Genomic DNA, 27,006 nt, shown 5'->3' with positions numbered 1-27,006 from the left:
CACATATAAATAATAGGTAATAAATTACAAAGTAACAATGAAAATGTAGTTTATCAAACGTATACCATACGTCTCAAGAGGTTTCTTCTTGTTAGAAATAATAACCTATACTTAGGCGATATTATATTGTTAAAGTTTCGTTTGTCTTTATGTAATATGAATTAAAAGTTCGATTTTAGAAATGTATTTATTGCTAAAAGGGCCCAATTTCAAATTTTGTTATTTTTAAGGAACAATTGTTTTGATGACATAATGTTCTATTACGCGTTTAAAGCTAATATTTTACCATAGTATCAAACAGAAAAATAAATTATTTTAATAAAAAAAAAAAAACGCATTTTGCAAAAAGTCGAATTGCGCCCTTAATATATAATATGCAATTTATATATTAATGTATATTCATAAAGTAATTTTGTATGAATCATAGAATCATTGATACTTGTGACAGTGTAAGTAAAGCAAGAGTATCGTATTTTAAATATGCAAGACGATTTTTTTATTATGAACCACACAATTAATTAAAAAATAAAAGTAATATTGAGTATTTTATTTTTTATTTCTTTTAGTCACGTGTTTTTTTCAATTCTTCAATCATGAAATCATTTTTATGTCTGATGGGGATCACATCTAATTAATTAGCTTTTTTATTAGATAATGATCTTTCTAATTATGAAAATGACAGACCAATAATAACTTTTGCACCAATATTTGAAAAGTTCTTAAAACTTTTCTTCCTAGACAGGAGAAGAAGTGTGGCCTAAATATGTTTAGTAATTAAAATAACAACTTCTACGCTTAACCTAACATTATTTTGAATCGTTAATGATTAATAATTTGAGAAAACATGTTACTAATAGAACCCCCAAAAAAATATCTCAATATTATTTTTTTTTTAATTGTGTGAATCACGATAACAGAATCACTCTGTATACATATGGGTTTATTGTGTTTGTTGTCAACTGTCCTTGTTCACAATAGAAATGGAGAAAACGACATTTTTGTGTCAATGGAGAAGTTTGTGCACAATTCTTGTATATTATTCTGTAATTTAAACGTTTGTCGAAAAAATACAGTGGAATTTGTTCAATAAATTCAAAAAATGAAACTTCATTGAAAAGTCAATGATTTATTGATGTATGTATATTAAATACAAAATTTAGATGCTTTACGGAAGTCAATTTTAAGTAAATGTTTGGTTTTATTTGATTTGGGTTACCAGAGACGTTATCCAACACTGTTATTCACATAGTAAACTGAAAATAAATTGGCTTATTTTTTGTGGGTATAAAAATATTATCTTTAATAACAAAGAATAATGAGATATACCCACATGTTTACGGTATCGGATGTTTTAATAATTATATATTTATCATAAAAAATGAACTTGACCATAATAGGTTATTACACCTGAAAAGAAAAACAGGACACTAAAAATATTTCAGTTTTAAAATTTAAATGAATAATAATTATTCAAATATATTTCATGAATCATTATAATAATTGATGATAATAATTTTCATGAAAATTTTTTTGTGCAATTCAACTATTTTTTATTTTTTTTTAATATTCTTTTAGTTTTATTAGATTTACTTTATGTTTCTAATTAAATAAAAAAAATTAATATGGTAGAAATTATGAAAAAACATTTATATATTAGTGCAATAGGTTCGAACCTTTTTACTTATGTACTGAAGCGCAAAACTACAATATAGTCGCTAAAAAATGAATAATTGTTCATACAAAATTCTATTTAAATAATGTTTTCTCATTTTAATTTAAAATTAATCAAACGATGATTAAAAAGTAAAAGTGTTACTATTTGATTATTATTTGGCCATTATCAAAATGTTTCAAACAAATGATTTAATTTTATCAGATCGTGGATAAAATTTAATCTTAACATTTGAATACATTTTATATTTCATGTTACATAAAAATTGAAGAACTGTCATTTATCGTAATTTTTTTTAAATTTTTTTTTAATTATAACGGGTTTTAAAACTTATGCTTAAATATACGTTTAGATATCATTTTTATTTATTAATATGGGTGAACATCTTTGAAGTTCAGGTTCGACAGAATTTAATATATTAGAAAATTTTTGATAAATAAAAAAATATTGATAATTTGTTTAGGTTTCTTTTAGATACATATTTTTTAAAGAAATCAATCATGAAGCATTTTTTGTGTTCATCCCTTATACCCTATTAAGGTATCAACTTTATTTTTTCGAATTACAACACACATAATTAAATAGACTTTTTATATAATAATGATTTAATAATAATAATTAAGGAAATGACTGGTTGATAACAAATTTTACACAAGTATTTCAAAAGTTATTGTTAATTTAAAGTAATGATAGAATGTGTGCAGTAACTAATATTTTTATTATAAGCCATTTCTTAGACACACTCCTTCTCCTGCCTAGGTATGAAAATGTTAATAACTTCTGAAATATTAGTCAGCTATTTTCTTAATTAGATAGATCATTATCTAATAAATAAACTATTTAATTAGATGTGTTCCCATTAAAAAAAATAAAACTGCTACCCTTTAAGACATAAAAATGACTTCATTATTGAAAAATCGAAGAAACATGTGACTAAAAGAAAAAAATAATAAAATACTCAATCATCATTCAATTTCATAAAAAAATTTCTGTTTCTTTTAATTCTGATGACGCTGTATACTCAAAGAGGCTTATTTCAGGAGACTATTTTATATAAGTAATTGTTTCACTCGTTTTAATAAAACCTCATTTACTCGACTAAATTTAATGTATACAGGAAAATGCATAAGACTTTTATGAGACTGCTGTCTTGTTAACTGTTTTCAAACTGTCACATGTTAATATTTATATTTATTCGATCAGTTTTTTTCTAATAGTATTGTTTAAACCTTCATTTAAAAATCTAGTTTTTTTTTCGTTACAAGTATGTTCGGTAATCTAAGAATGAATAAATATATTCACCAGGTATTTAGCAATATAAAACGACATTTTTGATACTTTGTACTTTGCGCAAAAATGAAATAACTTCTAGCCTGGTATATGCATGGTTTATTATGATTCTGTGAATACAAATGTATTATTGTGAATGTATGGAAAAACAATTTTCAAACCTGGTTGAGATGAAAAGGCCTTCAAAGAAAGAGTACGTTCATCGGCGCGTAAACAGTAAACACGATCGCCATTTTACACCTGCTCTGATGTTCTGCTAAAGACTAAACGAATTACACTGTTTCACAGTAAGAGGCTACTGAATAGGGTACACTACATTTTACTCGTACTGTTGAATCTGTCTCAAAATGATATCGTTGAAGCTTCAGTGTCGATAAGAACGAAATGGTAGATCTTTATTGTTTTCCAAAATGTTAATGCATCAGTTCACACTTTGCAACGTTTACACATTATTATAACTATTGCTACCTTTATTTATTCAAGAGGAAGGTTTGCTCTTTCGCGTGAACTAAAATACGCTCACAATTATTCTCTGAACCAACTATTATTTAGTTAATTAAATAATAACAAGTTCAGTTTTTGCACGAAAAACATTTTGATAGGTAAAAGAATAACAAGAAGAAAAATCATTATTATAATTTTTGAAACTGTTGTACTTGAATTGAGATTTTTCTCTGAAAGAAGACTTTAATGTCCTGCCTATGAATGAATATAATTATCATTCATGATTTATCTCCGAATAAATTTAAAAAAGCTATACTTTTTATTTTTATTATTCGAAATCAGAACCCAACCTGAAACATAAATAAATGCGTTAAAATACTTTACACTGGTAATGCCGTCTTAAATGTGACTAACTTAATTCGTAATTATTTGTATACTATTTATGTATACACTAAATATATTAAATACATAATATATTTTGTAGGTAAAATCCTGCTATCCTTATTAATAATCAACTATTTAAATATTATTGTTTATACAAATAACGAACAAATAACGAACAAATATAATTATTTTTTACAAGGTTTACATACTTTTTCTATTTTTATTAAGATTTGCATATTTAGATGGTCAATCATTATTGATTATATTAATGCTTAATGAATTTAAATTCTTTTAAGTTAATTGTACTCTTACTTTTATGAAATAGTCAATAAATTTAAATAAAATTATTCGTTTAATTTTTGTTTCACATCATAAAAAACTATCTTTTATTGTGTCTAAATTTTATGAATAATATATATATCGATTGTTATTACCTACTTTAAGGATAATATTTTTTTATCATTTTCAATCTAAATTGAAAATATAATTTTGTATTTTTTTCAGGTGCATTGGGTACAGCAGCAACATGAAAAAAAAAGGCGAAAACGTGATTTTCCCGGGCCAAACTTGCCGTCTACAGTTTTTGCTGGCTCTGATTTTTTTCAGCAACAAACTCCGACCGGACATTTGCCTCCCCACGCTCAAGGACAATCATTTAGACGTATCGGCAACGTCCAAAATGTATTTTCTGATCCGCTTTTCAAAGAGCAATGGTATTTGGTAAGTGTGTTGTAGTTATGTTTTGAATTCTAAATAGTAAAGTTTATCGAGTTAACATTCTTTACAGTACTATTATTTGTGGGAGTTATTTCCATGTGCTGTGTGCTCCGAGAGTTTTAGAAATAATTTTTTCTGACGTTTTTTTTAACACAAAATAAAACTTGATCAAAACTGAAATAGATTTTTCGCTGGTATTAAATTTGACCTTGAATTTATTCCTGTCGGTGTAAAAATAATACCTTCACTATTTTACAATATCATTATTATGTAATGGCAAAATTATTACTTATTAAAAATTATACAGTTAGCGTGTGTACAATGTTCATTAAATTCATACAAGAAATTAGTTATGGAAATTACGATTTTGTATAATTATTTATTTACCAAAGTCAACACATTGTCTATGGCTTAAAGTGTTGAAAAATATTATTTTTCTTTGCCTATATATTATAATTGCATAATATTAAGTATTTTTCATTTGCCAGCAGTGTCACTTCAATTTATAACTGTGAAGTATTATTGTCATTCCTTTACTCATAGTTATATTCTAGGTCCATTAAAATTTCGTTACAACACTAACTAAACCATAGAGCATAAAACAATAAAATATTATACTCAAATGTTATGCATTTTCCCGATATAATTTACACATTAACGCTTGTACTAATTTAAATTTTAGGGTATTGTAAGTTCTATTACAATGCATTTTAAACGTGATTTATCCATTTTATTTTGGTGACGCATTTGGGGCGTGATTTCAGCTTAATAACAATCACATCACTTATAATTAATATTGATATTTTCATTTACTTTTTTTTTTACAAAGTAAAAAATTACTACAAATCGATATATATATATTATAAAGATTCATGACACAAATCAGTCTAAAACTAGAAAATTGTAGTTACGTTGTTTAAATCTGTATAATCTGGAAAAATAACTTTGAAATTTTTGCAAGGTAATTTTTAAATAGTATAATTTTAATGGCGTTACGAATTTGACACGTCTTTTTATTTTTTAAATGATATGTTGTTTTTTTTTTGCTTCAATATAAACCAACGTTAATTATGCGAATATACATGTGTTCATGTCATAATTGTAGACTTCCGAGTTTTGATTATTTTCCAAGAGTAATTAAACATGTATTTTCATTTACATCTTTTACTGTCATGGTATAAATTATTGACAATGGTACATTTTTTGTTAAAACATATTTTGGTGTATTACTGTACTAAATAATATCAAATTTGGACCATTTAAAAAATAACCACGTATTGTAGATTTATTGTTATTTCGAAATATTTTGTTTTTCAATTTAAACTATTACAGTTTTTTTTTATTCCTGACGTAATATGACGTCATACTTCTTATCCATGAAACATAGGTTAGCCATAAAATACAAAAATATAAAGTTTCCAGAAGTATAAAAATTTATTGTGTAGTTTGTTCTGTAAGATTTATATAAATATTAATGTATTTTTATAAAGGATAAAAAAAATATTTCTTTAATTTTTTTTATTGATGACTCAGGTTTATTTTTTTGTTTTATAACAATAGTTAATTTTTTTTTTTAGTGATTATACAAATTACAATTTTGTAAAATTATCAATGTTTTATTATTTTTCTTCAAATTAAAATGATAACTTGAAATTTACTAAAAAAAAATAGTTATATATACTTTTACCTAGAAATATTATTGGTTTTATTATTGAGTACAGATAGTAACTATAATCAATGGTTTTATCTCGATGTCTTCCCTAAATTGAATTTGGGTGATGTTATTATGTCATACGAATTCTACTTTTTTATAACCATGTTCAGTGCCTGTATTTATTATTGATGAACGAATTATTTATTTAAAATATCAGTATTACTTCCGTATTTTATTTTGCTTTCCTCTTGCGATTATTTTGTACTGTATACTGAAGTCCACTCAAGTCAAGCTAAAAAAATACTTTTATTTTAAAAGCCGGAAGGAATTAAACTTTTAATGAATATTTTAGTATTATTGTCTGTTATTAATTAATAGCGTAGACCACATTATTTCTATATCGTATAAAGTTGTTTTTAATTTATTGTTTTAATTTTTTTTTCTGATAAACGTAACTTAATCAATTTTAAATATTATTGTATACTCTCTTAGGTTCAACTGAAATCGCTTAATAATTTTATACTTTTATTTTACAGAACGGAGGTGCTCTCGACGGATTCGACATGAATATGGGACCGGCTTGGCAGAAAGGATATACAGGCAAAAACGTTGTCGTTTCTATACTTGACGACGGTATTCAAACTAATCATCCTGATTTAGCACACAATTATGTAAGTATATTATGTATACTAGTATTAATAAAGATGACCCGATTTAGCATTTTGCTATAGTGTATGCAAGGTATGATCTTATATCGTCAATATATATTTTTAATAAAATTCATAAATATATTTTTTATGTACGTCCTTTGACCAATATCAGATATTTTCCTTTATGGATAAAATTTCGACTGAGATAACCTAGTATTTCTGTACGTTGATACAATCTTTATGATATCCATTTTGACCTATTTAGTGTATTCATACGTATACACAAACTCATTTGCTCGGTAAATGTGCTGCGTGGGTGAGGTGCTCTATTTTACTGTAGTGGTAGAGAAAAATACATCGTTGACGACGACTGGGGACCACTTGGGGAAAAGAAATACGATTTGTAGCCCGTGCGAGTGTGCTTGTATGTATTTTTTCTATTTTTTACTCTTATGCCTCCTCACTTGTGCCCTCAGCCATCGCGTTCACATGCCAAACAAACCGTGTCATGAATGTGTTGACTCAATAAAGTACTCGCGAACGTTTTCGGCGTGCTCCGTAAGTGTTTGGGGAATAAATGACAGAACGGTGTGCTGCCACAGTCTATGAAGTTTTTCATTTATTCAATACTATTGGTGATGTTTGAAATGTGATTTGAACGCATTTCAAACCATCAAATGTTATTAGAACATGTTAACTATAGATCTGTAGAACTATACAATGTTATTAAGTAGCATTGAAACATTACCGAGAATTCTATATTATGTTTTGAAAATTAAGCTTAAATATAAAAAAAAAACCCTTAAATTTTTAGAATTAATTCATTTTTTAGTAGTACAACTTTCCTTTAAGGGTATAAAATCAAATGATTAAAAAATTATCGTTTTTTCGGTAAAATATGAGTTTTTTTGTTTACAAGTGTTGTTTATGTATATTTTACATAAGTCAATTTACAAATATTTATCCTGAAAGAAGTACATTGATATTCCATTTTAAATTAAATTAACTCATTTTGAGTAAATGTAATACTAATCCTTTCACTTTGTAATTTATTTGACCCACTGACTTTTAAAAGATTAAAAAAACTTTGGCTCCATTTATTTTTACCTCGACAGAAAAAATAAGAAATAAGAACTTTTCGAATCAATTTTTATTCAAGGGTTGGTACTTTATGTTTAACTATATAGTAAATGATTTATTATTAATAAAAATTTACCTCATACGGTTCATATGGTAGACTATCATACATCATTAGTTTCGATAGCATTTTATGTTAGTAAACTTTGCATTCCGTTTAAAGTTATCAATAATGAACATTTGGATGTTTTTTATGAAGTCATTAATTTTCCTTAACCATCAGCTTGACATCTACGATATATTTTTCATGTATTGGTTATTATGTGGAATTGGCAAGTACATACTTCGTTGTTAATGTTCTTTTAAGTGAGTTTTAAACATCAACTGTAAATAAGGCTTGCAAAAAGTATTTTGAATGTATCTGATCAATATAATTATGTCTGAATGCGATAAAAAAAAATGAACGAATAAAATGTATTCTTTTATATGATTTGATTTTAGGGTATAGAAAATGCCTTGAATACAAAATTTTATTTCTCATAATTTCTATTGTTACTTATTTTTTTTAAAGCTAATTCAACATAAATACTGTAGAAAAAACGTAATCATTAATATTTTTAATTCTCTTCTATATATTATTATTAATTAACTTTTCTTTGATAAATTTCCAGAACTTCAAATAAATAAGGCTAATTGAAAAGATAAAGTATATTTTTATAAACTATTCTAAGTTTTCACTCTCCAATCTAATTATTCTTTGATAAAAAAATATTATAATTATTAAAAAAAAGTTATCAGTTTCATATTTTTGATGCACATACACATTAAATTTTATAATAATCATAAATTAGAATCTACATAAATATATATATATGAATGGTTGATAAAACTTTTGTACTTTTACCATAAAGGATGTAAAAGTTTTAAGGTATGGAGAGAATAGGAAAAGCTTTAAATTATTTTTATCTCTACCGCGTTTTCCTACCCACCCAAGTCTAAATATCCCTAAAGTAATAATACAATCGTTATTGTATATTAGTCATATTTTCTGTTAGTTATTTTACCATCATATAACCACGATGCATATAAGGTTATCATTAAAAGTATGATTATATTGGTCTTATAAATTATAAGGGATATAATCATATCTATGAATAAAATGCATGTTAAAAATTAATGAATCAATAAATTAAATAAATAAAATATCAAATATATAAAATATTATATATTTTAATATTAAATTAAATAAATTAAAACGAGTATCTTGTAAGGGAATATCTTGTATGGACGTAATTATAACAAACTTAATTAGTGAAATTTCAGGAAAATAATTGGTAAAAAAAATTGGATATAACTTCTCAAGTTAACATTAAATGGTACGCATGCAAGAGGTGAGAGAAATAGTGTAATATTTCATTTTCTAGAGCACATCATTCAACTTCTTCCTCTTTACCTAATACGTTACGGTGTTAATATTTCAAAAAATAATTACTCTGTGGTCGGTTTGGGTTATTGATAAACTCAGTACTAGTTGTAATCTTTCAGTACTTTAATCTTGTTCCAACAAGCTAAAATCTAATGAAAGATGACTTTCCACTTCAAAATTGTTATAATATTGAATCCGTTGAAAAATTTTTCATTAATTTTGAGCGGAGTTTTTTTGAGTCGGTCTGTAAGATATATGTCCTAGTAAACGTATATAAATGATAGTATAACTTAAAATAGAATGTATTACAACATTATAGTACATATTACTGCAGACAAACTTGAGTAATATTTTGATTATACGAAAGTGATCATGTATATTTTGTCCATCAGAAACTGGTTTCTAATAGTGAACTATTTTTATATTATTTTTTAATTATACATATATTAATATATATAAATATTTGTGTGTTAAAATTATACAATGCTCTATTTTGTAATCTATTTCAATGTGAAATTAGTAAGCAGTACTTAAAATTATTCAAAGAAATACGAAAATTGGTTCAAGAATGTGAATTATAATAATAGCCGTAAAAATAGTTATTTTGCAAACACATATATTAATATATATTTTAAATAATTAGTTATATCATTCATTGTATTTTTTTATTGTACATTTCTCTTGAATTTTGAAATACTTTTTGTTAATTAGGAATTATAAATAATTACGTCAATTTTGAAATTTACTGATATTTTAATTTAATTATGTAATTCTAAACTGACTGGCCAAGTTTTTCGTTGAATTATACATTACTACTTTCAACAATAAAACCCCAAGTCAAATCACAAATACCTCTGCACACACTTCAATTACCTTAAAACTAGTAATTTAAACCTTGTCTTGAACCTTTGAGAATTAAAGTTATGACGCTGTATAAAGTTTGAGTTTAATGGTTGGTAGTTTGGTGTATTTTAGGTAACTAGTACTTAGATACCAATTAAACTTGAGTGTATTTTTAAATAATATACTCCTACTTGTAAAATTGCAGTTTACAATTAAATGTTTAATTAATTATAATACCATGCTTATAAAGTTTTGGTATCTTAGTAAGGGTTGAGTTTAACTAACCTCGTAAGAGATGATAACGGTTAAGAATGGGATATTTATTCAAAAGGTTGGCTTATGATTAAGTGAGGTAATTTTAATTCAATTAAATAGTTGAAATGATTTAAATTCATAAGTAATTGTTATAGAACTATTTACAAAAATCATCCTTAAGGAAACTCGAATTTTTTCATTTCCGATTTCGAATAAAACTAATAATGGTACATTACGTTAAGTATATTAAGTACAGTTTTAAACAAATTGTTATTTAAAACGAAAATAAAAATCGATGTTAATATATTTCAAAGAAATTACTTTATTAGATCTATAACTTGCTTTTTTTCACTCTGTATCGCGATTATTCAAGCAGAAATGTTCGTCTATTAAGTTTTTACGAGTATCTTTAAACTTATTGTTGCGTTTATGTTTTAAATATATTTATTAATTTCTGTAAGACTCTTGACAAAAACAGAATAAAAGAGCCGAAAAAGTTTTTATATAACTTCTTTTTTACTCGAAATATTGTCAGAATCGGCTATATATTTCCTTGCTAAATGGAACTTACTTTAATGGGCGAATTACAACAAATCTTCTTATTATGTTTGATGCGTACTCGTGCATGACGAGTAATTTAGAGATTTATACAATTGTCGCCTGGGGATTTTCTTGTTTTACATTAAATCAATGGGTGGTGGTTACGACGCTGGTAATACTTTTTCTCTTTAATTACGTTCGGCATATTGTGCATTTGTATAAAATATGCTATGTGTTGTATATTTTTTCAAATAAATTCCATTTTAGTATCGAAATTCATTCGGTATTAAGAGCGCAATTCCAAATTTGCATTCCAGATCACGTCAGTGTTACGCACTATATTTCGTTATTAAGTTGGAAAAAAATTTTTTTTTTTAGTTCGAGTATTGTGAACGGTATAATATTATTTTACTCTCCAAGATGATTTTTAATTTGCTGCGATCTGTTAATAAAAACATTTCATTTCTATTCATAACAGACCAACGTCCCAGTTATTTGGAATAATATTAAACAACGAAAAAAATCCTATTGTTTATCCAACAGACCTTTTGAAAACCTATAGCCTTGAGTAGTGAATGTTGTTTTTAACCCTAAGGTTTTTTATATCTTGTATGTATGTATTCGGTAGGTTATTTATTGTCTTCGATATATTTCCATTAAAATAATAAATGCGTTTTAAATTCTGCTATAGGAAACAAATAATTGGTTTTTAATTTATTTATTTAAGATGGAATTGTTTTTAGTAACTTTTAAGTAATAAAGGATATTTATTTTGTCTCTTTAAACTAGCGCAAATTATAAGTTCTTTAATGTAACAACATTAATTATTAACGAAATGATACAAGTGCATCTTAAATAAATAAAAAATTATTGGTAGCTATAATTTATTAAATAAACTTTGTTTGTATTATAATTTAATCCTTCTTGTTTACATTGTTCGTTAATTTTTTAATAAATGAAAACAAATGAAATTTTAATTTTTTCTTCGGACACTTTAATTAAGACATTAAAGTGTAATAATTTATCATAATTAATTAATTTTCCATTGTTTCTCAATTCTATTATGATTTTTCTTATCTAGGACCCTAGTGCCAGTACAGACATAAATGATAACGACGACGATCCTATGCCACGGGATAATGGAGATAACAAACATGGTACAAGATGCGCTGGTGAAGTAGCGGCCATTGCATTCAATCAGTATTGTGGAATCGGAGTCGCATTTAATGCCAGTATCGGAGGTTGGCTTTATTTGATTATTAGTATTGTAAAATGGTTAATTAATAATAATAATATTTTTTATTTTATGGTAATTATATTAAGATTATTAATTTTACTGTACAGAATGTGTATGGGGTTTTCGTTAAAAACTGATTAGTGAGTACGTTATTAAAATGATTGCTATAATGATAAATGTTTACGCTAACTATTAAAATTATTATTTATATAATATATTAATAAATATGAGATATTTTTACTTCTTGTACAGTTACATAAGAGCTAGAACTGTCTACTTCAAGGATAATTCTCGGGTAGGATTATGAAAGGGTATTAAGATTGTTGTTGAAGAACTGGATAACAGCTCTTTGTCGCTGTTAAACTTCAGTATCATAAATCAAGATATTTAATAGAATACATATAGTTTAGTTGAAATTCGAAATCAGAAATAAAGACGTACTTAAAAAGTATTTTATCGCTTTTTTTCTTCGCAGTTGTTACCTAAACTATGATTTATATTTATTGTTTGTTAGGTTTTTATTAAGATATACTAGTATAAATGCAAATTATTCATTGAAATGAGTTTATTTCACCTAGTTTCAATATTCAATCAGTTGTTAAAAAACTAAAATCAAGGGTCAAAAAATTGATAATTTAAAAAACTATATTTTAGAATTCTATTAAACATTATCTTTTGTATAGGAGTGAGAATGTTAGACGGAACTGTAAACGACGCAGTCGAAGCTCGTGCATTGGGTTTAAACATCAATCACATAGACATCTATAGCGCATCGTGGGGTCCTGAAGATGATGGAAAAACTGTTGACGGACCTGGTCCTCTGGCCAGAAGAGCGTTTATTTATGGTGTAACTTCAGTGAGTAAATTCAAGTTGAATTTAAATATTTCGTTAAAATCTACTCTTTTCTGAAACAGCTATAGAAACTTTATAAATTAATTGATGTTCAGTTTATTTTTAAATATAATATATAGTCTATCATTTTCTCGTTTTCTTCTTATTCTTGTTAATGGCTATATAAAATTAGTATTAGTAAAAGAACAAAATTATCAAAGAGAAAAATGAAAAAACTATTTATCCTAATGCAACATATTAAAATAAACGATATTTTCAAATATTTTATATTATAATTTTAGTTCATACAACTTTTTTGTCGGTGGAAATAAAATTAATACACAAGATAAATGTACATTAAGAACTTCTTATTGGATACGTAGTACTCAGTACTAGTATATGATACTTACAAAATTATTTTTGATTAAAATAACAGATTTTATAACTTTAAAGGCAAAATACCCGGAAGAGGTTCGGCGTCCGGTTAAATTCCATTTTTATCTGCGTGAAATTCCTGGCCATTATAGCGAATTCTCAAGAGGATGTCTATACTTACAGAGAGTAACCTTTAGTTCCCTAACTTCGTGTTTATAAACTCAACTTTGATTATGTAATCAAAACTGAAAACCTCTATTAATTTTAAGGAATTGGGTTATCAGAAGTTTGTAACTAAAAAAGTAATAGTAATGTGTTACAAACACCAACATCTACATAAAATAAATAATAAATGTATGATAATTATTGTTTTTTTTATTTTTCAACGTCAAGCGTGATAATATTTTGGTCCCTGCTAAATTAAACCCTTATATAATTTTCGCTTTCGGCACCAATGACTGTGGTTAATGGCCATTAGTCGATTATAATACGTTCTTCGTGTTAAAGTATACTTCAAAATAAAGTTATAATTTACTAATATGTATACATTATGTATTTTTTCATTGTTTTAAATTCGATGGACAATTTTTAAATTAAGAGAACTAGATGGAAAATATTGAAACTATTTATTTTTTAAGCAATCTTCTTAATTTTTCTTATTATATTGTTTAAGATCATATTACTTAATTGGTAATGTACTTATTTTAAGCTGAATGTTATAAATATATAATACTTGCAGTAATTATAATATTTCGATACAAAGTTAATTAATATTCGAATTATCATATTGGTTTCTTATTATAAAATATTTTTCTTCAAAGAGATTTTAAGTTTTATTTTATTTATTTTCCTGTTATTTACTTTATAATGAGCTTAAATTTATTAAGATAAATTTCTGACATTTCTTTTTGATAGAAAAAGACTGAACTGAACTTAACTGACGTTTTATGTATCTTACAGAAATATAAACCACAATTTAACCTTAACAAAATGTTTTTAATTAATTTTGCACTTGCGTTGTTTGATTTATGTAATAAAATGTTACTGTTACTTTTATAACACAGATTCTATCTACTTGGCTATTGTAGAACTAAAATTTACTTCATTTTTAGTAGTCATACTTTTAAAATTGGTTTACTCTCCTTTCCTGTCAAAACTACTATTTTTATTCGATTCAGTCAAGTGTCTATCTTTTACATTAAATAGCTGTCTGAACAATGGAAATCGCATAGTAATAATATTTTCAAAACGTGCCGCAGAAAAAAAATTCGGATATTCCGATTGTTTAAATTTGGATCTTGCCACGTTTAAGTTTGGGAATGCTACTTTGAAAACTAAAATTTAAGAAGTTATGAAATACTTGTTAGTATTTGTTAACTCCTCCAGTCGTTCAAGACTTAATAACCGTCATCTATGTACTGATTATTGGCCAATACATGTTAAATACACTAAAGTTTTAGCTTTTATAAAATCATTATCCAACAATCTTAAAACTTATAATCACTATTTATATTATAATTTTTTATGATTTTAAATTGCAAGTAAAATAAAATTTTAATGTTTTACATTATAGTACCTCCGTGTTATAATAAACCGACTAAAATTTATATGATCTTTTTGCCGTTAACTCGTAATCATAAAATAACCAAACTGAATCGAAAGTTTTATTCCTCGACACTAGTTTAGCTTAAATGACTTGTTTTTATTATGTAATTGTCATATCTTTACTGCTGTTTGCCGTCCATTGTCTCTGTCTTTATCCATATGAACTTTTCGACGGTGAATACGATACATTTATAAAAGTACTTAAAAATCACGTTAAGCGCAACTAGTCACTGTGTTGTATATGTATACATACATTGCGCCTGAAATTTTACGAACGCTTTCCAGATCGTTAACAATGGCTTCTCAAAAATGTCCTTCACATTAATTTTTTTCATTATTAGACGTATGTTATGGTGTAACTTTCAATTTAGTGTAAATAAGCTTTAATTTTATGTAAAACGAGTAAGAACTGATTTAGGTACTTGCAACAAATTTGCTTTTACATCTTGGAGTTAACTTGCAAATCTTTTAACATAGCATCGTTTTTCACCTTTTAAGTGATACTTTGTGTAAATAAAAGATTTACTAAAGTTATTAAAACTTGATATTTTTGAGATCATTTTTAATTTATACTTCCACGTACTTGAAACAAACCGTTTTTCTCCTCGAGTATAATGTTATTATCATTGTTTTGTACAAGTATCTATTTACAAGTACTATTGTGTCACTATTGTGAGCATATATAATTTTTCTATTCATGTGTTTTATAAATTTTAATGATGGATATTTTGAAAAACCATCTGGTCTCCGTTATTACTGTTTTTAACTTCAATAAATGTTTTAAATAAATAAAAATTAATTCCATGTTTAATTTTTTTTATGTTCTGTCATATACTATTTTTATTTAAAAAAAAAAAGTCCTATTGCTTCTACAAATATATTTTAAAATTATATTGTTTATAGGGACGCCATGGAAAAGGATCAATTTTTGTCTGGGCTTCTGGTAATGGAGGTCGACATACGGACTCTTGTAACTGTGATGGATACACTAACAGCATTTTCACATTATCAATATCCAGTGCTACACAAGGAGGGTAAGTTGAGGGAGGGAATACTTATAAAAATAATAGTGTGAACAAAGAAAATATTGAAACATAAAAGTTTTATGTAAAAATAAAAATGTTATCGTTATGTTTTTGAAAATTACACAAAGAACGTATAACAAATAAACATTGACGTATTTAACCAAATCTTATAAAAAGCTCAGTAAGAAATGGTAACAATAAGAGAAATACAATACGGTATTTTACGGTGAAACATCAAAACATCAAAATTTAAATACTGTCAGTATGAATAATAAAAGGTTAATTGGAGATTTTTTGTTTGATTCGATCCTTTGTCGTGTTGCTTTGAACTCTTTGTACTTATGAGTTTAGCATTAATGATTTTAGGATTAAACTTGTTGTTAATGATTGTTTATTTCTGTATACAAGTCTTAATTGAAAATTTAATCAGTATGACGTTAAAATCGCAAAATATCAATTTATCATTGCGTAATACCATAAACTATTGAATATGTATTACAAAATCCCTGGAATGATTATTTTTTATAATTATTTTAGAAACACATTTTTAATTGACAATTTGTATTTAGTTGATGGTTAATAACGACCATTTTATTGCAGAATAAATTTCATTTAACTATAGCTTTGTTTAATATTTTGTATATAGTTAAGTTCTTTCGTTTACGGCGCAAACTGAAGTAATTTTTGTAATAACTCTTCGAATTTATTGTTCAAATAACTTAAAGTGCGTGACTTAAAGTCGACTGGAAAACCCGTTGAATAGTTGTTTTATTGAAATCTTAAGTCCACAAAGTACGGTTTCAGATCATTAAGTTTGATCAAAACAGCTTTTAATTCTTAGAATTGGAAATTTATTTTAACTAAAATGGTTGTGCGTATTTTCAATTATTGTTTACTTAATTACTATCCTGAAATGTTATTACATTTTTTTTTAATATTATTAATTTGATCTAAATAATGGAAAGTGGTAGACAAATGAGAACCGTTTTGATTAATGAAGAACGGTTGTTTAGACTCTTGTCTTATTTTATTTCTCAAGTTGTAACAAACCATCATAATATTTCTTGAAAAAACATTTGTTAAGAATAATTTATGGAGCCAAAACTTTTTTTTTTTGTTCTTATGACCTTTGTTTAGTATTGTTAAAATTTAATGCGAGGTTATGTCTATCTCTTTAGATATGTATATGAATGATAATGTAATTTATAATGAAATCCGTGTAGTATCATAGTAATAAACAATAATTTTTAATAACACTGTACTTATAGTTTTTCTCAAGGGAGATTTAAAAAATAATGCTAACATTCAAACAATCCTATTAACCCAATTCCATTGCAAGAACTCCTTAAGAGTTTTTAATGTCATATTATTTATTGGCAGTTATAACTATATGAAGTTTGTTTTTCAATTATAATGCTACGTTTGACGTTTGACTTGTATGGTGTAATATTATTATTCAAACTTAATATAAACCAAATGAATCAGTTCTTCCGGTAATAATTTTTTTATTAAATTTCCACCATCTTGTTTACGTCCTTTGCTTTTTTTTTTATTAAAATGTAAAATGTAATTTTATTAACATCTTTTCGACAAAAACTTTGTTATAAACATTAAAATAAAAGTAATTGTCTAACATAAATTGTAGTGTCATTAATCTGATAAAAAAAAAGTGATAAAGTTTATTTATAAAGTGATGTGTCAAATATTTTTGGAACCGTCTATCAATATTTTAATTTTTATTGTTTGTGTCACTAAAGCTGTATTTTTACTATGATAATTTTTATCATAGATATTTGTTATTTCATAATCATTAGAATTATACTTAACATATATTAAAACGGTATATTATTGTATTTTGCTTTAATTATTTATACATAATGAAAACTTTTGATATCATTCAAAATATGACGTAAGTTCTGACAAACTTTTTTTAAAATATAAGTACAATTTTAATGCGTAGAAGAGTATTATACGGCTTAACTAATAAGCTTAGAGTAATTGAATTTATATATCCCTTAATAATAAGTATTGAAAGGCATTTCTGGCTGTAAATTAATCTTTTCGATTTTTGAACTCGAAATACGTCTGATGCGTCCATTATGAAAGATACTTGTCTGATCTTATAACTTTTCTGAAATAATACTCTATATCTTAAATTAGGGTTTTTTAATAATAACTAACTTCATTATAATGACTTTAATTTTGATTATTAACTGATAAAATTAATCTAATTTAATAAACTTTAATGGCCAGATAAGTTAATTAATCTTCCCAGAAAACATTAAGTTTAACTTTTTAGGTTTGGAATAAAACTAAAAATTATCACACTACATTTATAATTATATAAAAATTAGTTTTATTGTTTCTTATATTATATTCCTTAATATCATCAATATATTTTTCAATATGAATTTAATTTTTCTTCTCTAATTACATAATTTTTGATTTAGTTAGTCATTAAATATTGATTAACCCAATAACAAATATATTCTTTTATAATCTATAAAGTTTTAAATATATAATTGTATTTATAATTGGGCTACTATTATGTTAATAAAAACAAATATCTTCTTATTATATAATAAGACAATAAGATGTTTAGATTTAAAATTAAATAAAATATCTGAATTTTTATATTTATTATTAATTGAAACATTAATTCTTTAATAATAAAAAAATTAATGTTTGGTTGTGGTAGTTCACTTTCCCTAAAAATTGTTGTTGAATTTAAATTTTTAACTCTATTTCATTTAAAAAAATAAATCTTGAGTATACCATAATATGGTATACTCAAAATACATTATATTTCTGTTCTTAACATGAAATTCAAAATATCGTTTTTCTGTAACGCAAAAACACAATTAATTTTTATTTTGTAAAAACAATTATTTACTCAAAAAATTAAAAAGTTAAGGGAATTATTTTCGATGCATCCTGACAAATTTTGTTTTTGAAAATATTGTACTTGAGTCACTATAACTCGTCATTTGCTTTACAAATTTTATTCATTTTTAATTGTTTCTATATTTTACAATTTCATTGGTTTTCTTTGATAGTCAGTGTAATTAATTTAAATCAATTATTCAAATTATTTATCTTTTAGTAATTTTTTAGCGTGACTAATACATTTAACTAAACCTTTTAGTATCTTAAGATACAATAAGAAATAATAGAATCTTTATTTTATATTTTATATAAAATGTATAGCCCCTAAACAAGTCTTAAAATACTTATACTAAACTCCTAACACATTAGGATTTAACGAAGAATAACAAGTTATTGAACAAAAGCTGTTGTTCTTATTGATTTAAAACTTTCTGAGTGTTAGATGGTGTAAAGTTTTAACGATGACTTCATCATTTTCTTATTTACTAGAAAACAGGATACATTCGAAATAGTTTTCTTAAAATCTCTAACTAAACGGAATTGTATTATTGTTTTATCCACGGCACATCGACATGTTTATTTGATTTTAAAAAGTGAAAACAGTTATAAGGGATATATATTTTATATATAAGTGCTGAGTACAATACTATTTTTATTTAAATAATTAATTTGAATGTCAAAAAAAAAAAACAATTATCAAAAATTATTAATCTAACAGTAAAGTATCATAATAGACATTAAAGTCCTAATAGAAACATAACACAGCATGGAGCTTCTTGTGACATTGTCGTAGGATGCTTTTTATTTTTATTACTCAAGAGGGGGTCAAAAGCATCCACTAGTTAACAAACTTTCCTACTAGAACATTCCGGGTGTCAACGTTCGGTTGATAGTTCTCTAAAGCTCAAGTCTTCGCTTTGTTCCCAAAATACTCTAAAACTTGTGTACACAAGTCAGTAAACATTTTGGTGGCGACAGATCTTAACACTTCAGTATTACATTATATATAGTTTCTAGACTTTTAGTTCTCTGATTACATTTTGGTGTAGATATCATTCCAGGGCTTCTCTAAATTTCTCATTTAGTTGCTCACTGTTTTCTTAAATGTTTATGTAGTACTTAGTCTCGATGAAACTTTTGGATTATTTTTGAAAATTGTAGCTGAATTTTTTCCATTTAAATCAATTATTTAACGCGATTATCATAATTTCAAAATACAAATTAGTGTAAGTCTTTATTTCTTATTTAAGTTGTTTCGCATATTGAATTTACTTTTTATATTTTTTGCTAAAAAGTGTAGGATTACATAATACAAATTTTTCTCTTTCAAACAATTTTAAATGAAGAAGGCTCAACACTATATCTTATCAAGTAAGATTTAAAGCCTTTTAAATTTTAATAAAAATTTAGTCGTTAATTATTTAACTGTTACAAAAATGTACACTGCATAAATTTGCAATTATTATCCCAGCAATGGTTTGTCAATAGCTCTGGGGTATGGTAATTGCGGGCTGTACTTTGGACGTCACACAGAAAAATAATTCCATCAACTGAAGGTACTATAGTAGGCCTCATAGGGTTTCTGTAATTTTATAATGTACACCAAACTGCTGTTGTTTAGCTAATGGACTGTATACACGTTTCGAGTGCAAGCGAATTCGTTATCGTTAGAAATTACTCGAAAAGGTTCAACGAATGCGTGCTTTGTTTTTGGCCGAATAGCTGTCAAATGTCTCTTAATGGTTTCTACACCTCCACTAAAAATAATTATACATCTAAGTTTTACGAATTTTAATGTAAACTGCGTTGCCTCGTATTTGATTTTAATACGTTAACACATTTGATAATGAAACTCTTTAGTACTTAAGAAAGTTTTGACATTTGTGTACACGTGTAATTTTTAAATAATAACTATTTCATTTTAATCAATTTAAAATAAAATACAGTTTGTTTCATTACTTTGCTTTTAATACTAAAGTAAAAAATTTCAATTAAAATTCGCCAGAACCCACTGCCCCGTCCTGTATTTCATTGTCATTTTATAATTAACATTTTCGTTGTTTATGTTTCTAGTCGTATTAATATTTTGTTCGCCATTATCCTCTTTTATGTTGTCGTTCTGTTCGTGTGTTAGTTATTGGATTCAATTTCCAATACTCTGAAATTGTCTCGAACGTAGGTAATCCGTTAAAAGAGAAAACAAAATTGTCGCTTTATTTCACAAAACAATTCAACTTTTTTTCGTTGTTAATGACTACATAAAATCTCCGCAATATATTTTAGGGTATTTTTAACGATTTATTTTTACTCAATAGATTGTGAAAAATAAAATACGTTCGATGTGTGCAATGTAACTGTTCTTTAGCTAATTTAATTATTTGATAAAAACATCTAATTAAATATTTCCATTAATTTTTTAGGTATAAACCTTGGTATTTGGAAGAGTGTTCGTCGACGTTAGCCACCACTTACAGTTCCGGTACGCCTGGTCATGATAAGAGTGTGGCCACTGTTGATATGGACGCTAAACTTCGACCAGATCATATTTGCACTGTTGAACACACTGGTAAAATTACTTATTTTTATTTCGCCCATTTATAAATCAAAAACATATATATCGTTACTTACGGTGTTTTTTTTAGGCACGTCGGCTTCAGCGCCATTGGCCGCAGGGTTGTGCGCATTAGCATTGGAAGCTAATCCATCGCTCACGTGGAGAGACATGCAGTATATAGTTGTACTCACATCAAGATCTAAACCACTGGAGCACGAGAGCGGGTGGATATATAACGGGGTCGGTCGAAAAGGTATGTGCTATTTATGTTAATCCACAGTAATTCATTTATTGGAAATGATCAGATAACAGTTATCATTTTAGAGTGCACGTAATATTATAAACAAGTTTATCTTTTATGAACACTAGGGTAGTTCCTTGGGATTTTCCGGGTCCTTTTATTTTGTAATGATAAAAAGCTTCAGCTAATAGTTTTCATATGATGCCGTAGCTGTTTATATATATTTATGATATATCGCAGCTTTTTGATGTTTAACAGATTTGTATTTGTTTTTATTTTCAATCCCTTTTAACGTGGGCTTCAACTCCGACCGCTGATACAAACAATGTACACAAACACGGAAAACAAAATACAACTTAAAACCGAATTTCAAAGTTTCCAACCGATTTATCTATAAAGCACATAAAGTTTGGTTTACACTGATCCTACATGAAAGTTATGATGACAAAACTGTATTTCCGAGATTATAAACAAAAGATAGGACTAATCGACTCACTTATGTTCTACCCTTTTCCATTTCCTTTTTTTGCAAATATATAAATCTATAATTAGATGGTCCATAAAGTAACCACATTTGTTATTTGTAATCCATTTTACTCTTACAGTTCTTTCGTTTGATAATATCGAGTCACCAATAAAATAGATTGATACTTTCCATTCACAAAAGTATAAAACAAAAGGACGTTGATAAATTAAAGAAACTATAAAGGCGAAAGGTTAAATCCCAGTGGGAACGTAGTAAACTGACCATTAAGGGTTGTTATATCATACAACTCTACTTACTGAATATATTCTAAAACGCACAAACCAAACAATGAAAACATCCAGGGACCTCTTATTCATTCTCGTATGTAATTTCTTTGTGAAAACTGGTCATATGAATAGAATATTTCTAATAATGTGTCAATACACCATTTGTCAAAAAATCCTTTTCATTAATAAGTATTGTTCCAAGGTTATATTTCAATTTTAAAAAATACTTTACTTTTTGTTTTTTAGAAATACCTCTTCAGTGTCACATCGACAATAAAAAAAATACTACATTCTCATTATAATTTTTCTTTTTATCGACTAAGTTGTATAAAAAGTATGGCCTAAAATTTATTTACTTTAAACAAAGTGTCTTTGACAAAAATAACTGCCATCCAAAACAATGTAAATATGAAATAATAATTTTCTCTCAGTAAAATAGATATTTTTAACAATGATTTTAATATAAAACTAAAGCTTATAAACCAATTCAGATGCCATCGTTTATATAAAGTCAGTTTCGTACTACTGTATATTTGTATAAAAATATATAATGTGAGATTGTTGTATTAAACATACGACGCTACTATTTAGACGTTTCACGTGTCGAATGTACGTGACAATGTCCAGTGGTAAACATATTAATATTATAAAGTTATGAAGTTTCCCTCGAAATTAGATTTATTTATTAAAAAGCACAGAGTTTCTGGAAACCTATTCGTCACCTTTGTTGGCATCAAATAATATTAAAAATTCGAGTTACTCAATAGACATTTTATTTTTAGTTATTATAAATACAGTGAAATAAAAAGGATTGTTACTTAATTATTATAGTTTTACCAACATTTTTAAAACAAATATGTGTATACTTTTAGTTTTATTTATTTGCTTCTTCTTACATTATTATTTAAAGTATTTTAAGAGCATTTATAATTGTTTCAAGTATAAACAAATTAAATGTTATAAACAAAAGAATGAATTAAAAAAATGTATACATTTATTTCGTTGGTTAATAAATTACCCATTTTATTATTTACATCAATTTAGAGTTTTCATTAGTATGATATTTAGTACTTGTCGAACTTTTTAAATAAAACGAGAAAGTTCTATAATTAAAATGTATGTATATTTAATTATTAAACCGGGGTTCAAAATGATTTACCAACTGGAATTTCGTTAAAAGTTTCAGACCAAAATAAAAAATAGAGGACTAAAAATATTTCAATCGTTAATTGCTTTATTCTATTGTCTGAGTTTCTTTTGTTGTTGACTATATTAAAACTTTCTTTCGCATTTAAATTAACAACTAAAATTCTACTGATTGTAGTTAAAGCTTACGTTAAAATGTTCATCCTTTCGAGATTAATTGAAAATTTTTACCAGTTTTTTTGTTTTTGTGGAAGTTTTTCGTATTGATTTAATCATAGAAAATAAACTATTTTGCTAAGAAATCATTTAACTATAAGTTTTTTTTTTTTTNTTTTACCAGTTTTTTTGTTTTTGTGGAAGTTTTTCGTATTGATTTAATCATAGAAAATAAACTATTTTGCTAAGAAATCATTTGACTATAAGTTTTTTTTTTTANATTTTGCTAAGAAATCATTTAACTATAAGTTTTTTTTTTTTTAATCGCACGACTAATTAATGCATTATTTTAATATTACTCAGTGAGTCACAAATTCGGTTATGGTCTCATGGACGCTGGTGGAATGGTTACTTTAGCCGAACAATGGACTACCGTGCCACCGCAACACATCTGCAAATCCCAAGAAATCGCAGAAGAAAGGTATTTATTCTAAACCACCGTTGATAGAATCTGTGGTTATATCACTGCGTCATTTCACAATCTTACTTTGAAATGACACTGTTTGCAGGCAAATCGACCCCTCTTATGAAAGCACATTGACTGTGTCGATGGAAGTAGGGGGCTGTCAAGGGACTCTTAACGAAGTGCGTTTCGCCGAACACGTCCAATGCAAAATATCATTGAGGTTTTTCCCTAGAGGTAATCTTCGCATTGATCTCACTTCTCCTCTCGGTACCACATCGACGTTACTCTTTGAACGTCCTCGGGACGTTGTCAGCTCCAATTTCGACGACTGGCCTTTCCTCAGCGTACATTTTTGGGGTGAGAAAGTAGACGGCACTTGGACTATGCACATACACAACAGCGGAAACCGTCACGTCAACCAGCCTGGTATATTAAAAAAATGGCAGCTCATTTTCTATGGCACAGCTACCAACCCAATCAGACTGCGATCGCCACAACCTACACCGCCATCGCCACCATTCGCCATATCACAACAACAGCAGCAAGTACCCAAAAATTTTCAATTGGATGGTCAACAGTCCATCAACTCGCCCGCCGCATACCAAACGAGCTTCATATCTGATATACTACAACGGGTCGGATTCCCTCCCGCCAACATCCCCGACGTGTTCGCAGCAGGCAGTGATATTGAGGTAAACTTCTAGAATAACTCGATTACAACAGAAATTTTCATTTCCTCATAACAATGTTATCGGTTTACAGCCTTCGGTTACATCACTGACAAGCGCCAGGTCCAACTCGCAGGTCCTCCTCGAACGACCCATTGACGGACAAACGATTTTACACGATTGTGACCCTGAATGCGATTCTCTCGGGTGTTATGGCAAAGGGCCTACTCAATGCGTGGGTTGTCGAAACTTTAAACTTGACAAGTGAGCTTATACTGTTTTGTTAATAGTTTAATAATAAAATAATAATATTTCGTATATTTTGTGCGTAGTAACTTTTAAGGAACTTTTAATCTGTCGTTTCTGTTAAACAAAATTTACAAGTTACTGCGCTTAAAATCTAAAAATTATAATATTATCGTTGAAAAACTAGTATAGTTAAATAATAATATTAAAAATAAAGCAAAAATGTTTACGGTCTTAAAAAAGGTCACGAAACCCCCTCGGCACATTTTCTAATAACTATGCGCCTATTTATACGCCTACCTACCTTTTTTTTTCCACGAGTCTTGTGTAAGCTTACCCAATTACTGATTTAAATAATAATTCATTATTTTATTAATACTTCTTTTTAAAAATATGTATTTCAATTTTCACATAATTCTATTATTATTTTTTACTGTATGGAAATTGTGACTCAATATCCATTGATGGTTTTTGGGCATATTTGTGGACGTTTCACATAGCAAATATATATGAGCTCTCTGAAATTTTTGAAAAGGTCTTTTACTGATACTGATTAAATTGAAAAAAATAATTTTAAATTTATATAAAAATAATATAAGTGAAATAAATATCAATAAAAAAAATATTAAGTGAATATTAAAAATATCCACTTTACTTTTTAATATTGTATTGTTTAAAAATTTTAGTCAATCAGAAATTTGAAGTTCACTATATCACTGCCTAATAGTATGCCTAAATTATATTAAACTTTAGAATATTTCCTCTTTAGTTTTAAATTCCAACATAAATTTAATAATCTATATTAATAATTATTGTGAATGTAATTAATTAATAAATTTATTAGTTAATACATTTAATAGTAAAAGTTGTAAAAGTTAATTGACACTAACTTCATAAATAATTCTCGACAAGTAGATAAATGTGTTCTATACACTTATCTATAATTCTTTAAATTTATTCACTTATAAAAAGTGCTGCATCATAATTATATCATGTGTTTATTTTTATTTTCTAGAATATCTACTTCAATTAAAAAATATTCGCATTTATTCTATGCCTTTGGCATTTATGCAGAGTCTTTTTAAGTCGTTGCAAAAACCACCATTCTTCAAAAAACGGTTTGACCCGAGTCTTGAAAATAAATGATATACGGTTCAAAGCAATTTTTAATTTTCCAAGAACATTTAACTCATTAAAAAAAAATAATAATAATAATAAAGAACTTAGCCGAAAAAAATGAATTTCTAAAATGGAAACTGTTCAACGAAATTAATTTTTTCAACAATAATTTATATATTTAATAGGAACATTTTATTACTGGTTGGATGCAAACGATTTGAACTTTTATTTTTTGTTACAAAATGATAGAGTACGATATTTTTAAATCTAAAAGTTCAATTAATATTTTACTAAAACCTATTTATAGAAATACATATTATATGTATAATGATTTAGTTTTACAATTTTATTTCACATCTAAGTTAGCGTGTATTATTTTCGATTATTAACTTTATTATTTTTATTATTAACTATATAATAATACATTATTATTACATAAACAGTCAAAACAAAACAATATGGTTATTAATAACAACCCTATTGTTTTGTTTTGACTGGAATACAATGAAGTTAAAAAAAACACATATTTTAAGTTTTTGCTAATTTGGATTGAATAGTCCGTGTACACTATTTTATAAATTGTTTTTCATATTGTTTTATGAAGAATTAGTCGGACTATTTATTTTTACAAACTTGAAATTTACCGTTATCTATTACATTAAATGGTGCAACTTATGATGATTTCCTTATTTAGAACTCCAGAAACAAAATAAATTATCTATAATTATACAAGTGACATGTAAAA

General features: G+C 26.3%; 1 protein-coding gene across 3 annotated transcripts in view; it reads left to right on the top strand.

The window, feature by feature from the left end:
- The window catches only part of LOC126895493 (furin-like protease 2), a 71,469-nt gene that overhangs the window by 39,811 nt on the left and 4,652 nt on the right, over positions 1 to 27,006 (top strand). For all 3 annotated transcript variants that reach the window (XM_050667425.1, XM_050667424.1, XM_050667426.1), the window contains 10 exons: positions 4,295 to 4,510; positions 6,698 to 6,832; positions 12,034 to 12,193; positions 12,873 to 13,045; positions 15,905 to 16,035; positions 21,333 to 21,478; positions 21,555 to 21,719; positions 24,126 to 24,243; positions 24,332 to 24,920; positions 24,991 to 25,160. In XM_050667425.1, the coding sequence (XP_050523382.1) occupies positions 4,295 to 4,510; positions 6,698 to 6,832; positions 12,034 to 12,193; positions 12,873 to 13,045; positions 15,905 to 16,035; positions 21,333 to 21,478; positions 21,555 to 21,719; positions 24,126 to 24,243; positions 24,332 to 24,920; positions 24,991 to 25,160 (2,003 nt within the window). The remainder of the gene's footprint in view (positions 1 to 4,294; positions 4,511 to 6,697; positions 6,833 to 12,033; positions 12,194 to 12,872; positions 13,046 to 15,904; positions 16,036 to 21,332; positions 21,479 to 21,554; positions 21,720 to 24,125; positions 24,244 to 24,331; positions 24,921 to 24,990; positions 25,161 to 27,006) is intronic.

The sequence above is a fragment of the Daktulosphaira vitifoliae genome, unplaced genomic scaffold (assembly GCF_025091365.1).
Source record: "Daktulosphaira vitifoliae isolate Bord-2020 unplaced genomic scaffold, ASM2509136v1 Scaffold_1, whole genome shotgun sequence".
NCBI classification, from domain to species: Eukaryota; Metazoa; Arthropoda; class Insecta; order Hemiptera; family Phylloxeridae; genus Daktulosphaira; species Daktulosphaira vitifoliae.
This window is presented reverse-complemented; position numbering and strand designations above follow the sequence as displayed.